Source organism: Prionailurus bengalensis, chromosome D1 (genome assembly GCF_016509475.1).
Source record: "Prionailurus bengalensis isolate Pbe53 chromosome D1, Fcat_Pben_1.1_paternal_pri, whole genome shotgun sequence".
Lineage (NCBI taxonomy): Eukaryota > Metazoa > Chordata > Mammalia > Carnivora > Felidae > Prionailurus > Prionailurus bengalensis.
The window spans coordinates 101,367,967-101,384,272 of NC_057346.1; the positions used below are offsets into that span (position 1 = coordinate 101,367,967).

General features: G+C 36.9%; 1 protein-coding gene across 1 annotated transcript; it reads right to left on the bottom strand.

Annotated features, from left to right (window-relative positions):
- Nucleotides 1-212: 212 nt before the first annotated feature.
- Nucleotides 213-1,151, bottom strand: LOC122484326 (olfactory receptor 4P4-like). The gene has a single exon (XM_043582287.1). The coding sequence runs from the start codon at nucleotides 1,149-1,151 to the stop codon at nucleotides 213-215; it is 939 nt and encodes a 312-aa protein (XP_043438222.1).
- Between the last annotated feature and the right edge of the window lie 15,155 nt (nucleotides 1,152-16,306).

Consider the following 16,306-nt stretch of genomic DNA (forward strand, 5'->3'; position numbering starts at 1 on the left):
GCCCTTACTTTCATGGAACTTAAAATTTAGCGAAGCAAGAAAACAAGGGAAGCACACCCGGAAAGGAATATGAAAGAGTAATCCACTGATGGCGTTTTGCTGTTTAAGGCTTGCCTTTTGCATGTTGTGACTGATTTTTCCATTGGCAAAGAATCAGAGAAAGGGGGTGTGTGATGAGATGATACACATTTACATTTAAAGATGATGAGCCTTCAAATCATTGACTTCCCTTTCCAAAACCTTGCACCGCACCAAACTTTCCTTATGGCATTTTTCATCTCTGTGTTTCTAAGTGTGTAGATAAGAGGATTGAGCATGGGGACGATAATTGTGTAGAAGAGTGCGAACACTTTATCTTCCGGTAAAGTTGTGGCAGGTCGAATGTAAACAAAGATGACGGGTGCAAAAAACAGGATCACAACCGTGATGTGGGAGCTGCAGGTGGAAAGGGCCTTGTGGCGGTTCTCTGCAGAATATGCTCTCACATTGCATAATATCATGAAGTAGGAGGCCATCAAAACCACGAAGATCCCCAGTCCCATCAGGCCGGAATTGGCAATGACTAAGAAACCAATTTTGTGTGTATCAGTGCAGGCCAGTTTCAACAAAGGATATACATCACAGAAATAGTGATCTATTTCATTGGGGCCACAGAATGGCAGAAAAATTGCAAGAAGAAACAGGCCAATGGAATGCAGAAACCCACCTGCACATGATGCTCCGAGAATTGAGTTACATCGTTGTCTACTCATGAGGATGGCATAATGGAGTGGTTTGCAGATGGCCACATAGCGGTCGTAGGCCATTCCTGTGATGATGCAGACCTCGACCCCCCCAAAGAAGTGAGTGGTGAACAGCTGTGTCATGCAGTTATGATAGGAAATGACCTTCTTCCCTGTCAGTAAGTCAGTCATTAGTTTGGGTGTCACAGTGGAGGTGTAGAGGAGGTCTGAGAGGGCAAGGTAATTAAGGAAGAAGTACATGGGCTGGTTAATTAGCTGACTGTAGGTGATAGAAGCCATAATAATCAGATTCCCCAACCAGATAGCGAGGTAACAGAGTAAGAAAAATAAAAAGCAGAGGATCTGGACTCTCTTACTCTTAGAAAGTCCCAGGAGAATAAATTCAGTAACATTATTCCTATTTTCCATGATCCGATGCTCCAGAAAGGTATCTGAGAGGACAAAAGTAATGAAGCAAATAATTGATGAGACAATGGAAATCTAATATTCAATTAAAATGGCCTGATACATATTTTAAGACCTTAGCCATTTGGAGATCCACTGAAATCACTCATTCATTTAACAAAATCCTTTTAAATATCTAGTGCCAATACTCGTCCAAGAACTTTGGATAGCATGGTGAATTAAACAAAGTCCGAGTTTTTGTGTAGTTTGCATCCTTTTGTGAGAAAACAGGAAATTATGCTCCCTAAGAATAAAAGGGGGATATCTAATAGTGTTAAGTATTTATTCAAGTACTAAGTCAAAGTATATGTATTAATGTAAATAGTGTTAAGTGTTAATTCCATCAATGTTAAGTGAACAATTTTAGGATGTAAACTGGAGAATTTACTTGAACAGATGGCTTCTAATGAGGTCACAAAAACAGTGGAGGGCATGTGAGTGATTTATACAATGCTGGGCATATAGTCAATGTTAAATAGATACTAACTAAAAAAACTGGGGTCGCTTGGGTGGCTCAGTCAGTCAAGTGTTCTACTTCAGCTTAGGTTAGGTCATCATCTCATGGCTTGTGAGTTTGAGCCCCGCCTCTGGCTCTGTGCTGACAGCTGAGAGCTTGGAGTCTGCTTTGGATTCTGGGTCTCCCTCTTTCTCTGCCCCTCCCCTTGTGCTCTGTCTCTCAAATATGAATAAACATTTTAAAAAATTAAAAAAAAAAGAAACAACTGGCAAGTACACAGTTTGCTAGAGGCTTAAAGGAATAACAATACAGGACTAGAAATGACCATTAATCCACTAATCAAGTAATTCATGATAGAACTAAAGAGGAAGTTATTTTTCTAATTTGCCCTGTAGTTTTGAGGGGTTTATAAGAGAAAATAAGTATAGAAATTACTCCATGAAATTTTTATATTACTTAAGAGTTCTTTGTAGCATAATGTAGCTACTGTTCTGTTTTTCCTATTTCTTTCTCTTGCAGGATTATAAGAAAACCAACCTTACTTTTAAAATTTTATTGTTGGTTCAGTAATTTTTATTTTATTCTTTTAAATGTTTATTTATTTATTTTGAAAGAGAGAGAGAGAGAGAGAGAGGGAGTACCTGAGCAGGGGAGGGGCAGAGAGAGAGGGAGAGAGAGAATCCCAAGCAAGCTCCATGCTGTCAATGCAGAGCCTGATGTGGGGCTCAATCTCATGAACCATGAGATCAGGACATGAGCCAAAATCGGGTTGGATGCTTAACCAACTGAGCCACCCAGACGTCTCTGGGTCAGTAATTTTTAAATGAATTAAAACATGTTTATACATCACTGATATCTTCTGCTTTTCTGTTAAATTGGATGTATTCTACTACAAGAGAAATTAAACTTAACAATAATTAAGAGCCAAGTAGTTGAAAAATATTAACTTTAGAATTAATACTTAGGAGTCAACGGTGCTTCCTTATAAGAAATATATATCCAAAGTGCAAACATTCTTTAGTTTATATCAAGTTATGTTATATCCAAGATAAATTAATTTAAATATTTAAGTAAATTATTAACAATGGCTATTTCATAATTACACTACACAGATTTTAGTTTTCCAATTTATACTTTTTTTATTGCCCAAAACTTTTACCATGAACCTCTATTCATTTTTAGAAAAAGATATATTTTATAAATAAGTGTATTTTATATATCTAATGTTTATGATGTAAGTGAATTTGAAAGTGTCTTTGTAAATTTATCCTTTTATCCTGTCCATTTATCCTTTAAATGTAGTTTAAAATATTGAAGGATTATGGCCACTAGATTCTGGAAGCCCACTTAGATTTTTATAGGAAACTGAGGCCAGGGGTCACACTGAAAATTATTTATCCTTAAGTGAGAATTTATTGAGAAACAAAAATGTTTTGATTTTTATCAGGTTTTTTTTAGTTGAACGATAACACCCACAAATTTGCTAAATAAAAGGAATGTTTCAATTCTGTGTCAATAATACCAAAGATCTTGCAATGTCAGACAAAGAAATAAGGATTCAGAAAATGCCAAAGCATTACACAATTTTAAATACTGTTGTCACAAGACTGTGACTCAGCATGGGATGAAGAAATGATATGAGGGGCGCCTGGGTGGCTCAGTCGGTTACATGACCGACTTCGGCTCAGGTCATGATCTCACGGTTTGTGAGTTCAAGCCCTGCGTTGGGCTCTGTGCCGACGGCTTGGAGCCTGGAGCCTGCTTTGGATTCTGTGTCTCCCTCTCTCTCTCTGCCCCTCCCAAGCTCACGCTCAGTTTCTCTCTATCTCTCAATAATGAATAAACATTTTAAAAAATTTAAAAAAGGAAATGATAGGAAGATCAATGTAAATTTCTTTTGAATAACTCCATATTTTTTCTACTTATCAACCCGTTCAAAATAAGCAGTGTTTCAGAAAAGTTATTTGAATTGCCTTTTTTCAGGTGATCAATTATGGTTGCCTAAGTTGGAAATATACAAAAACGTGGGCTCCTTTAATTTCAAAATACGTCCTCAAACACAATACTTTAAAATAATGGAGTTGCTTTCCTCCATCATTTTCTTCCTTACCTTCTTAGAGAATCTGCCCACACAAGTGGCATGATTCTAGAAAATGATTTCTTCATAGTCTGTCAAATAGAAGCAGTTATACGACATTCCAGGTAATTATCTGGCAAGTGCACTGTACCAATAGATCTTTCCCCATTCTGTTAATTGCTTATTCCCTACAAATCAGACTCCCATCCATACAATAAAGAAGTTGGATTAGATAATCTTTGAAGATTAGATAATCTTTGCTCCCCTGACTTTGACTGTATGACTCCTGATTCATCAGTAGTTTGGGGAAGACATCTGTCTGCCTCCCTCATGCCTTCCCTGCTCCATTGGATAAATTGAAACTACAGAAAATATAGTATTAGCAAGTTCACTACCATTTCTGTACCTCAGTTTCCTTCTCTGTAAAATTGAAGTAACAATAATACCTCCTTATAGGGTGACATTTTGAAATAATAAAGTTAATAAGTGGGAAATTTCTTAGAGCAGTGTCTGGAAAGTATTAGGCGTTTAATAACTGTTAGCCACCTTCCACAATGACTGAACGTAAGATCAAAGCCCTAGAGAAAAATGTAAGTAGACCAGATCAGAAACTGTTATCTGAGACTATCCCTGCCTTCACAATATTAGGAATAACAAACTTTGGAGATGGACCCTAGTTCTTAACATAGCTCTGATACTTAAATGCAAGATTCTTCACTTCCTTGAACATTTTCTTCCTTCTTCCATAAAATGAACATTGCAGTGCCTAACTTACAGAATTACTGAGAAAGTCAAGTAAAATAATGCATATGAAGCTCAATGTTAAAAAACATACTAGTTGCTCCCGTTTCCTCCTTGCAACTTCCTGTAGTGTTATAAACGTAGGAGAAACTCAGGATATTCAAGCGGTAGGAGATCCCACTAATTAAGAAGTTAAGTTCTAGAGCTATATAAAATAAGATATAGGACTTGGCTCCAAAATTCATGGAAAAATCTTGGGAAAAATATGTAACCTAATTTTCCTTCATTCACAAAATGAGTAATACTGTAACTCTGAGGTCTATTGTAAAGATTTGATGAGTTTATTTATGTAAAAGCTTAGTACAGAACCTGGTATGTAAAAATTAGATATTTGATGAATATTGTTAGCATTAATATTTTCATTTTTGCCATTTCAGTGGACATAAATATAAATTAAGAATAATAAGTCAGATTATGATTCTTATTACAAATTGTGAATAGCTTATTAAAAGCACATATTTCAACATGGGTAAATGAAGGTTAAGTAGATAAGACATAGCATAGTTTCCCTGTCATAAACAATCTGTTTTTTTCTTACCTGAGGGCTGGGGTTTCTCACATCAGGATTAACATTCCCATAACATTAAATACAAAATCTTTCCCACCTTGTCAGCTGACCTTCAACCCAGAAACCTGAAGGTCAACTTCTCGCTCACTACAGTCATTTAATGCTTCTATTTTCTTTCTTTTGGATTCATCAACCTTCTCTAAATTAGATGGATGTTCAATTCCCCTTTCACCTCAAAAAAAATGTCTATATTAAACCTGGACAAAAAGAAATGTACCCCTTAGATATTATACAATGGAGCAGGTTGATTGAAAATTTTGCCATACACTTTTGCTTCTTCAGTCTTAGAATCATATGGGTATTTTAGTGTTTAATCATTTTATATTCAGCTCCTTTACTGAACTTCTGTCCAGGGACCTCCTAAGCCAGTAAACCCCTCTCCATATTCAATTATCCTCGACTATGGAATATCAAGGGATAATGAATAACTACATTCATGATATTCTAAATGAGGCCAAACAGATAAACCCACAAATACTTTGATAGCTGTTGAGGATGCGGCACTAATGACTAGAGCATCCGACACGCATATCTTCAGCCCACATAGCTACCGTGTGTTATAGATGGAAAACAAGGCGGAACTCTCCCCAGATCGTAGAGGTTGTATTTTCAGTGGTTATGGAAGTTTTCCCATGCAAAGATTTCTTAAAAACATCAGATACAAATTGCATTTGGAATGACTGGCGTATTCTTTTGAAGTAGAATGACTGGCTTCTTTATGAGCTGGATTTAACTTACCAGCTGCTTCGCTCAACAGACAGATTTCTTGTAAGCTGAGGCTTCACGCCTAAGATAAAATTGGAAGAGAAAAAAATTAACGTTGCTTTGCAATAATAAATCTTAATTGCATACAGTCTTATGAAGGAACTCTTGTGATATATCAACAAGAGAGATACCATTGTAAACTGAGCCAGATTTGAGATCTTTGCAAATTATTTTTTCATTTCTGAAAAAGAAATGTGTCTCTCTGACATTCATCTTACCTTCTAAAAACTTACATATATACTAAGTATATATATACTTTTTGATATTTATATATTAATGTATTTTTATATATTATATATAACGTATATATACATTATATATACATTATATATATATTTGATATAGATATTGAATTGGTATTTAAAGCAAATTTTGAGAAAACATGTTATATAGAATAGCTCTCAACATCTCTGAGGGTTTACAAGTTTCCCATCAGTATACTTTGCCACAAATATAAACCATTGCTTAAGTTTCTCTCTAGTAACAAAGTTAATAATTATATTTCCCTAATGCATAGCATCCAAAGCACTGAGATTAGATGTGGGACACGGGACTAGAAGGAAACGTCGAATGCAATGTTCGTATGTCAGTACAGGGCAGAAGTGGGTGACTGAGGGAATAGGAGAGCTAAAATGAGAAGCACCAGAGAGCCTTATGACCCAGATGAAAAGTACAGACTGTAGACCAAGGTTAAAGAGTTATTTTTTTTCCCAGAAAAACAAGCCTATTAAGGTGTTGGGATTTCTAACTGATGCTTGGAAAAGACTCCTTTCCTTTGCCACTATTCTTTCATGAAGCTTGTCTGCTCCCATGGGTTCTCTTGCTTGGTGTGCATGTAGCTTAGAAGTTTATCTCTGTATGACAACCTCCTTTATTAAATTAAATTCTTTTATATTGTTATATGATTATATTATTAAAATTTCACATGTGTATTTTTGAAAACACAGAAGAATATTATAATAAATAAGATGGTTTCCTCAATTTCTTCATTTAAAAAATATTTACTGTCACCGGGGTACCTGGCCGACTCAGTTGGTTGAGTGTTCAACTTTGGCTCTGGTCATGATCTCATGATTCATGAGTTCAAGCCCCATATGGTGTTTACTACTGTCAGCACAGAGCCTGCTTAGGATCCTCTGTCCCTGTCTCTCTGTCCCTCTCTGCTTTCACCCTCTCAAAAATATTATGGAAAGAGCCTAAATGTCCATCAAATGATGAATGGATAAAAAAGATGTGGTTTATACATACAATGGAATACTACTTGACAATGAGAAAGAATGAAATCCTGCCATTTGCAACAACGTGGATGGAACTGGAAGGTATTATGCTGAGTAAAATAAGTCAGTCAGAGAAGGACAAATATCATATGTTTTCACTCACATGTGGATCTTGAGAAACTTAAGAGAGGACTGTGGGGGAAGAGAAGGAGAAAAAAAAATAGTTACAAACAGAGAGGGAGAGAGGCAAACCATAAGAGACTTTTTTTTTTTTAATTTTTTTTTCAACGTTTTTTGTTTATTTTTGGGACAGAGAGAGACAGAGCATGAACAGGGCAGGGGCAGAGAGAGGGAGACACAGAATCGGAAACAGGCTCCAGGCTCTGAGCCATCAGCCCAGAGCCTGACGCGGGGCTCGAGCTCACAGACCGCGAGATCGTGACCTGGCTGAAGTCGGACGCTTAACCGACTGCGCCACCCAGGCGCCCCCATAAGGGACTCTTAAATACAGACAACAAACTGAGGGTTGATGGCGGGAAGGGGGGTGGAGAAGAGAGGAAAACAAGTGATGAGCATTGAGGAGGGCACTTGTTGGGATGAGCACTGGGTGTTGTATGTAATTAAGCTGATTTGACAATCAATTATATTCATAATATTATATTCATTATATTATATTCATAATAAATTAAAAAAAAGTATATGTTTACTGTCACCTACATCTAAAAAGTGTGAGTTGGATAAAATTCACTATAAAGAATGCATATATTGGTGGACAAGACAGTCTCTGCCTTTAAGGAGGCTAGAGACTAAGAGAAGAGGCAGATAATAAACCAAACAAATATATGATTACAAACAGCATATTCAAAAGCAAAGAACAGGGAACTGCAATTTTTTTTAAACATATGGAACCTTTATTAAACAGTAAATCTTTGACTTTTCTATGTTATTTGGCTACTGCAACTTGGTTGTCTCTTGAATTTGCATTGAAGTAATTCTACAAGACAATTGTATTTTCTCATCTTTTTTACATCTAAAAAGTCTTGTCTTTCTATCTGTTCTAAAACTGCGAAGACACGATTAAATTAACAAAAAATTTATTTTCTCCTTACCGTCTGCCTGAAAGCTTAATAGAAATTGTCATTATTATTGAAATGTTTTTAAACAGCATATGTCTATGAATGCATCTATTTTTATAGATTGCTTTTTACATTTTAACAATATTTGAAGACATCTGCATGCTCCAAATATTAATGTTCATGTTTTCTTCCTCATTTCAAGAAAGTTACGTTCAGTGGGAAATTCCTCTAATCTATTTGTGTTCTGAAAGTAATAAAAGAAAGAGTTACAATTGTATTAATATGTCTCAATTTCTATTTTTGAAATATTAATTATAATCTACACTATGTAGGAAACAGGTGTATGTTTGGGAGAAGGTGGGAGGCTCTAAACTCAGACTGCCTGGTTTCTTTCTTTCTTTCTTTCCTTTTTTTTTTTTTTTAATTTATTTATCTATTTTGAGAGAGAAACAGAGCGTGAGCAATGGATGGGAAGAGAGCGAGAGAGACAGAGAGAGACAGAGAGACAGAGAAAGAATCCCAAGCAGGCTTTGTGCTGCCAGCATGGAGCCTGATGCAGGGTGTGACCCCACAAGCCAGGAGATCAAGACCTTAGCCAAAGTCAAGAGCCAGACGCCCCTCAGGCTGCCTGGGTTTAAAGATCACACGTTCTACTGGTTCTGGGAGACTTTACTGGAGGCTTAAAATAATAAATGGATTTGACATCATAGTAAAATATTTTAGAACTCTACAATACGCAGAGGCTGGTAAACATAGCCTACATTTGTATCACCCCAGACTCCTTGATGATAGGATTAAATTCTCAGTTTCTTCAAGTTTATTTCAACACTCTAAGTTTACCAGGTGTTACATTGTTAAAACGCCTTCCTTGTTTGCCAATTTAGCCTGTAGTCTCTTCCTTTCAAGCTGAAATTTTCCTGGAGAACATTTTAAGTATGTCCATATGCTCCACCCGTAAAAAAGGCATTTTATAAAATTACAATATTAGGCTTTCAGCCCAGAAACAATTTATCTCATACGTAGCTTTATTTATTTTTTATTTGTTGAGAGAGAGAAACAGAGTACTAGCAGGGGAGGGGCGGGGGGGGGGGGGAGGGACACAGAATCTGAAGTAGGCTCCAGGCTCTGAGCTCTTTGCACAGAGCCTAAGGCAGGGCTCGAACTCACAAACTGCAAGATCATGACCTGAGCTGAAGTCGGATGCTTAACCAACTAAGCCACCCAGGCACCCATAACTTTCTCTAAAGCAACCAATGGCTGCAATGATTTCATGAAGCATGCCCCAAACTGGGAATTAAAGATAATTTGTTTGCTATTAATTTAGTGAGATAGATGCTAAAATTCTGCAAGACAGCTTGATTCATCTATAAAATGGAGTAGATTATACTTCTATAAAATGGAAAATGGGAAACATGGTAAAAATATCTAGAATTAATAAGAAAATTGGTAAGGTAGCTAAATCTAAGATATGTATACACAAAATAAATAGATTGTATTTAATCTAGGAATAAAAATAGAGAAATAGAAAAATTGTTCACAATAATGAGAAAACAATGTTATTTACAAATACATTTTACTAAGAAACTCTGGATCAATAGGAATAAAATCACATAACCTTAAGTAAAGCCATATAATAAACACTGACAGAATCAGATCTCAAAGATTTAGATCAGGTGATATCATAAAAATAGCCGTTTCCTGAATTAATATATAAATGTAATTACGTTTTCCATTAACATCCAAGGATATTTTTGTTTTCGTTTTGATAACATAATCCTAAGGTTTCTGAAGAAGGATAAGTGCTCAAACAGGGGCAAAACCCAAAAACAAAAAACCCCAAACCCAGATCTCTATTAGTTGAAATTTCCCTCAGTTAATTGGGAACTATTCCCAACTGTTAATAGAAAACAGGTTAGGAACTTAAGCAAGTATTTCTTAATGTAGTAATAAGTCAATAAAAACAGCATATGCACACAAAGATCGTATTTAAAACCACAATATAGTTGATTGAACGATGTAGTTGCTGATCTAGTTGGGACCCACAATCCTTCTAGATTCTTGCTCCACCATGTTTTTTGTGAAGCACTTGTCCCTCTGGTTGCAAAACGGCTGCTCCCCCTATAGCTTTGGAAGATGCCATCTCTATTTACAGGCTAACAAAAAAGTTTAAGTTCAACAAGGTATAATACATTTGTCATAAATCCCATAGATTTGAAGCTGGCCCTAACTGGAAGGCTCACTGAGTCGAATAGTGGTTTTCATAATATGGATGTCTGGTAATGTGCAATTTACACATGAATCAATGTATTTTGTTTCTAAACATGAAAACAAAATAAGTCCACTCTGTGAGGAAAAAAAAAAAAACAAAACAGCACCAGTGGGGCACCTGGGTGGCTCAGTCGGTTGAGCGTCTGACTTCGGCTCAGGTTATGATCTCACAGTCTGGGAGTTCGAGCCCAATGTCAGGCTCTGTGATGATAGCTTGGAGCCTGGAGCCTGCTTCGGATTCTGTGTCTCCCTCTCTCTCTGTCCCTCTCCCGCTCATGCTCTGTCTCTCTCTGTCTCAAAAATAAATAAACGTTAAAAAAATTTTTTTTAATAAAAATAAAAAAAAAAACAGCACCAAAGACAAGCTGTGTTAACTTTTGACAACTTTTCGGTCGTATTCACGATGGATACTGTAGAAGAGAATTTTAGGGGCTAATATGTAATTACATATACACATACACACAGCCCTCACATTCTATTGAACATTTTTTCTCAGCTATTCTGTCTGTGTGCTCGTTTGCATATTTTTCTTTTTTCCCTTTTTAATTGTAATGGCTTTGCAACAGTTCTCTCCTTGTCTGTTTGGTTTTGTCCTAGAAACTTGAGGGTTGGGAGTTTCTTTCCCATAAATGTGAAGATATAAAAACTGCTTCTCTTTGAGTTTATAGCTCTTGGCTCATCCCCCAGAGGCCATATATTTCAAAATGAACTTAAAAAAAAACACATTTAGTTTTTAGAGAAGAGGTGTGAGTGGGGGAGAGGGGCAGAAGGAGAGAGAAAGAATCCTAAGCAGCCTCCATGCTCAGTGCAGAGCCAGATGCAGGACTTGATCTCATGACTCTGGGATCACGACTTGAGCCTAAATCAAGAGTTGGACACTCAACTGACTGAGCCACCCAGGTGTCCCCTGAAATGAACCTTTAACTGGCTATACTTTCTAAGCATCTGACAGGAAAGCTCACAGTAGCATCTGAAGAAGAGTGTTTTTGTATAGACTTCACAGACCCAGGTGACACAGGAATGAAATGAAAAGGGAACTGACTTGTGTAATTTTCAACTACCCAGAAAATGTTTCATTCTGCTCTTCATCCTTGAAAGGAGTTTATGTCATAACCATCCGTATGATCCATATAACTCAGCATCTTCATAGAAATGCCAATTCAAGGCTATTAAAAGACTCTTCATGGATTTACTAGATTGTTCTTAAAAATCAAAAGGTTTTAGCTAATATTTCTGAAGGATTCTAACAGATAAAGGATATTGTCTGAAAAGATGCCATGGCCATCCCATCCCAGGCTGTGTTTTAAAAAAAAGTAAAAAAAAAAAAAAACATGGTGCCAAGTCACAACAAAGAAGTTTTCAGATGTGTTACAATGGAATTCTTTTGTTTTTAATTAATTAATTAATTAATTTATTTATTTATTTATTTATTTTTGGCTAAATGAATACACTGGCTAAAATCCAGTTTGAAAACCTCATGTCATACCTGGGGGATGTGTTTGGCGATGAGGGAAATGCATAAGTGTAAAACTCTTTTCTTTTTGCTTGTTTATTTATTTAGGGCGCATGAGCAGGGAAGGGGCTGAGACAGAGGGAGAGAGAGAATCCCCTACAGGCTCTGTGGTGCCAGTGCAGAGCCTGACATGGGGCTCGATCCCACAAATTGTGAGATCATTACCTGAGCTGAAATCAAGAGTTGGATGCTTAACCGACTGAGCCACCCAGGTACCCCCAATTTTTTTCTTTAAATAGGCCTAGCCTATCAGGAACCAACAATAACATGCAGCTTGCTTTTTTGGTTGTACAATTAAATACTCGCTTTTGGTTGGAGGCGACATTATGCTGCGAAGTATTTTAATATCAGTAACAGTATATACTATGAAATGCATTTCTGTTAGAAATTAGCATGATGATATACATATTAAACACACCCAAAACAAACCATAAGTGAACAATAGTTAAAACATAACATTTATAAATAGCAAAACCACCAAATAAAGTATATATTGTATAGATTTACTTATGAACAAATACATTGTGCATCTAGGGACAAAAAAATGTGTTTTATGTCACATAACATCTGAACATTAGAAATGAAGATACTTATAATCCTCTAAAAGCCTTGTCGTTTTCCCCCACTTAACATTCCCTTAAATGTATATACATTAAAGCAGTGATATTGGCAAAACTATCACCTCTTTAAGTGTAATGTTTTCACTTCCCCAGCAGGGTACATTGGCCTGTAGAACAGTAAGTAAGAGAGCAGGCACTTGTTCTAACTATAGGCTTATGTTCATGTTTTAGGAAGGAAGAAGGGGAAAGGAAAGAAAACAAAAATGTCAAGACGTAAAATTTTCCCAGAATTCCCCAAGAAGCTCCCATTTAGTTTTCGTGGACGACGGCTGCATCACTGGTTGACCTAGTTAGAAGAGAGACTGGGGAACCACCAGCAGAACAATCTCAGAGCTCTGATAGAAATTTTTTTAAAAAGGAGAAATCTAGGTAGGCATCTGGAAACATCTGAAATAGTATACACAATAAGAACCCTGAAAGGGCATTTGCTTTCTCAGATTATCAGTTCAATAAGGAATTGGTTTTAGGAAGGACAAATACTTTTTGGAAGAAGATTTGGAACCCAGAAAAATTTCTTAATATATATAAAGAATGTATTACATGATAAATATATAGTTCTATTAATAGGCTCCCTTCTTTTAGGTTATATTCTCTGTCAGAGTGATTTTTCCCAGCATATGTATTTAGCGTTTATTCATTCCACAATATGTGTTGGTTATTTGTTATGTACTAGCCGTTATTCTAGGAACAAAGTGAAAACAAAACAAAACAAAACAAGCAAACAAACAAAAACAAAAACACAGATACCCTGGCTTCATTGAGTTTGCATTTAATTGAGACAGCCACTAAATAAAGTAATAGGTTAAATGCTAATAAGTATTTAGTATTAATGTGTAATAGGTTAAATACGAATAAGTGTAACGATTAAATCGAACAATGAAGAAAGATAAAAAGAGTCTGAGTATAGATGTGAATGTGTGTGGAAATTTTAAAGAGGTTGACCAGTCCATAGACTGATGAATGGATAAAGATGAGGTATGTATGTATGTATATATATGTATTACTGAACTATAAAAAAGAATGAAACCTTGTCATTTGCAATGACATGGATGGAGCTAGAGAGTATAATGTTAAGTGGTCAGTCAGTCAGAGAATGAGAAATACCATGTGATTTCACTCCTGTGTGGAATTTAAGAAACTATTGAAACTATTTAAAACCACTAGATTATGTGAGACGACCAAAATAGAAAACAAAAGAGTTCTAAGGCCTGAGCCCTGTGACAGTCTGACACAGAGTTTAGTGAGAAGAACAAGTTCAATGAAGAGAAACTGAGACATAGTTTTTACATGCATGGACAACCAGAACTATGATGACCCCAAGGCCAAGTCAAAATGTCTCAGGGTAAAAAGAGAGATCAACTCTGTGAAATTCCAGATACATCAACGTAAAAACCATTGACAGTGCTGCAAAGGACAGTTTCAGTGAAGGAAGAGAGGAGGTAATCTGATTTGAGAAACTAAATAAACCTGAGCGTAGGGAAATTATATACAGTGAGTACAAGATGAGAAAAAAAAATCAGAATTGGGGACATGGGAAAGAAAAATAAAGGACAAAAGAGGATTTTGTTTGTTTGTTTCATTTAATTTATTTTTATGGTTACTCTAAGTAGGCTCGTGCACATCTGTTCAAGCCCTACTCTGGAGTTCCAGTAGAAATGTCAGGAATTAGACAAAGAACAACTAAGAACGTATGTTAGCGTATTTTTCAAGAATTTTAAGTATGTGATATTTTCACTTCCATTTTTTGGGGTATTTTAAATGGAGTCACAACAATAGGCTATTCTCCTCTTTATGTTCTTCGCCCATTTTAGGAAAGCCTCAGCAATAATAACCCATCTTTATTTAGCATGTCTCCTGTATCAGCCCGAAACAAATTCTGCAAAGCATTCATGTGAGAAGAGTTTCTAAAAGAACTTGAGAGTTTCTCCTCTGTTCTAATTAATTATCCAGTGGTCTGATTTTAATCCTAGCCATTTATTTCTTTTTTTAAAAATTTTTAATGTTTATTTATTTTTGAGAGAGACAGAGCTTGAGTCGGGGCAGGGCAGAGAGAGAGAGGGAGACACAGAATCCGAAGCAGGCTCCAGGCTCCAAGCTGACAGCACAGAGCCTGAGGTGGGGCTTGAACTCGAGAACCTCAAGAGCCGTGAGATCATGACCTGAGCCAAAGTCAGACTTTTAACCAACTGAGCCATCTGGGCATCCCTCATCCTACCCATTTCTGATTTGAGGCAAATTTTAATTTTTTCCAGGGTGACTTTCAATTACCACTGAAAACAAAAACAAAACAAAACCCGCCTTTAACTTTTATGGTGCTAAAGAGTGCACCATTGGATGTAAGTGTTGTTTTTCTACCTGCCCATTCTGAGAACGATGTAATTTCACCAGTAACAGGAATGTGACATTCATGTGAGTGTTCCCTAACTTTTCCTATCCTCATACCTCACGTCTCCAGAGAAAAGTCATTTAACAGAATGGTTGCTTTTCTGATGCTGAACAGGGGATAGGGCCAACAACAACAACAAAAAAACTCATCTTTTTGAGCGCTGTCAGTGTTTCAGCCCTTCACTTATCACCCTCAGAAGACTGTTGTTATTTCCATGTTATAGATGATTTCTTGGGCATAGGTGTTAGTCCTCACAGTGGATACCCAATTCTGGGTCTAGAATTCATGTCTTAATCAACACACCAGAAGGGGCTAGAATTAGCTAGGGAGGTGCAGTTAGTTAACCTGTGAACAGAGCTGGAGAGGAAGGGCCTTAGAACAAACAAAAAGGTTTTGACGTGGGGCTTGGGATGGACTGCTGGTTTGGGGGCATGTGAAATGCTCTAAAATGCCACTGGCTACAAAATGATTGGAGTAGATTTTTTTTTTTTTTTGAGCACTACTGTTATGGTACATCAATTAGATCTTTCAGGATATTAAGAAAATTCTTCAGACATTTTTGGTGCAAAAAAGTGTTTTTATTAAAGCATGGGGGCAGGACCTGTGGGCAGAAAGGGCTGCACTGGGGTTGTGAGGGGTGACTGAGTATGTAAGACTTTCAATCCTGTGGAGGGGAGGGTGATGTTAGGGTTCCGGAAGATCAAGTCTATAGGTTTCTGGGGGCCTGGTTATTGATAAGATGGCTTTTTTCTGGCAAATCATTAAGACAGTTGTAAACTGGTGGAGGCTCATGGCCATCATGACTGCCATCTCTATCAGTTAGCCATTTATTTTCTTGTTTTTCCCTTTCCTTTGTTCTTGGGTAGCCAGGAGTGCCTGAAGAATCTCGTGGGGTTGAGGGGAATGAGAGGTGGGGGGTGCGGAAATTGCCCAGGTTTTAACTCGCGTTTGCCCTCAGCTTGCCTTTTGCTTCCTCATCATAAGTAAAAGATGAGAGTTTTTTTTTTTAAGGCATTGTTTGGTGGCTAGAATTGGCTTTATTGAATATAGCCATATCCAAAAATGAGCTACATGGGTTTGTAGTGTTCATATGTGTGACACTGCTTGGGTCGTCTGCTAATAAATACCTAGGTTAGTTGCACAGACAAAGGATCAACAGGGGCAAAGGAGATAGAAGTAAGAAAACTAGAAAAGAAAGCATAGCAGAGAGGAACCTGGATAAATCCAAGGAATCCTAATATTTTGCTCATATTTGGGGCTATACATGTGGCTACATACAAGACACCCAGGCGAGCACTGCGCATCTGAAAGGTTTCTGAGTGGAGAAGTCATGTATTCAACAAGTTCCGTGGTGAAAATCAGGGATGCCTT

What these genes read in the sequence shown, in the direction of transcription:
- LOC122484326 (XM_043582287.1), bottom strand. Translation starts at nt 1,151, where the DNA reads ATGGAAAATAGGAATAATGTTACTGAATTTATTCTCCTGGGACTTTCT.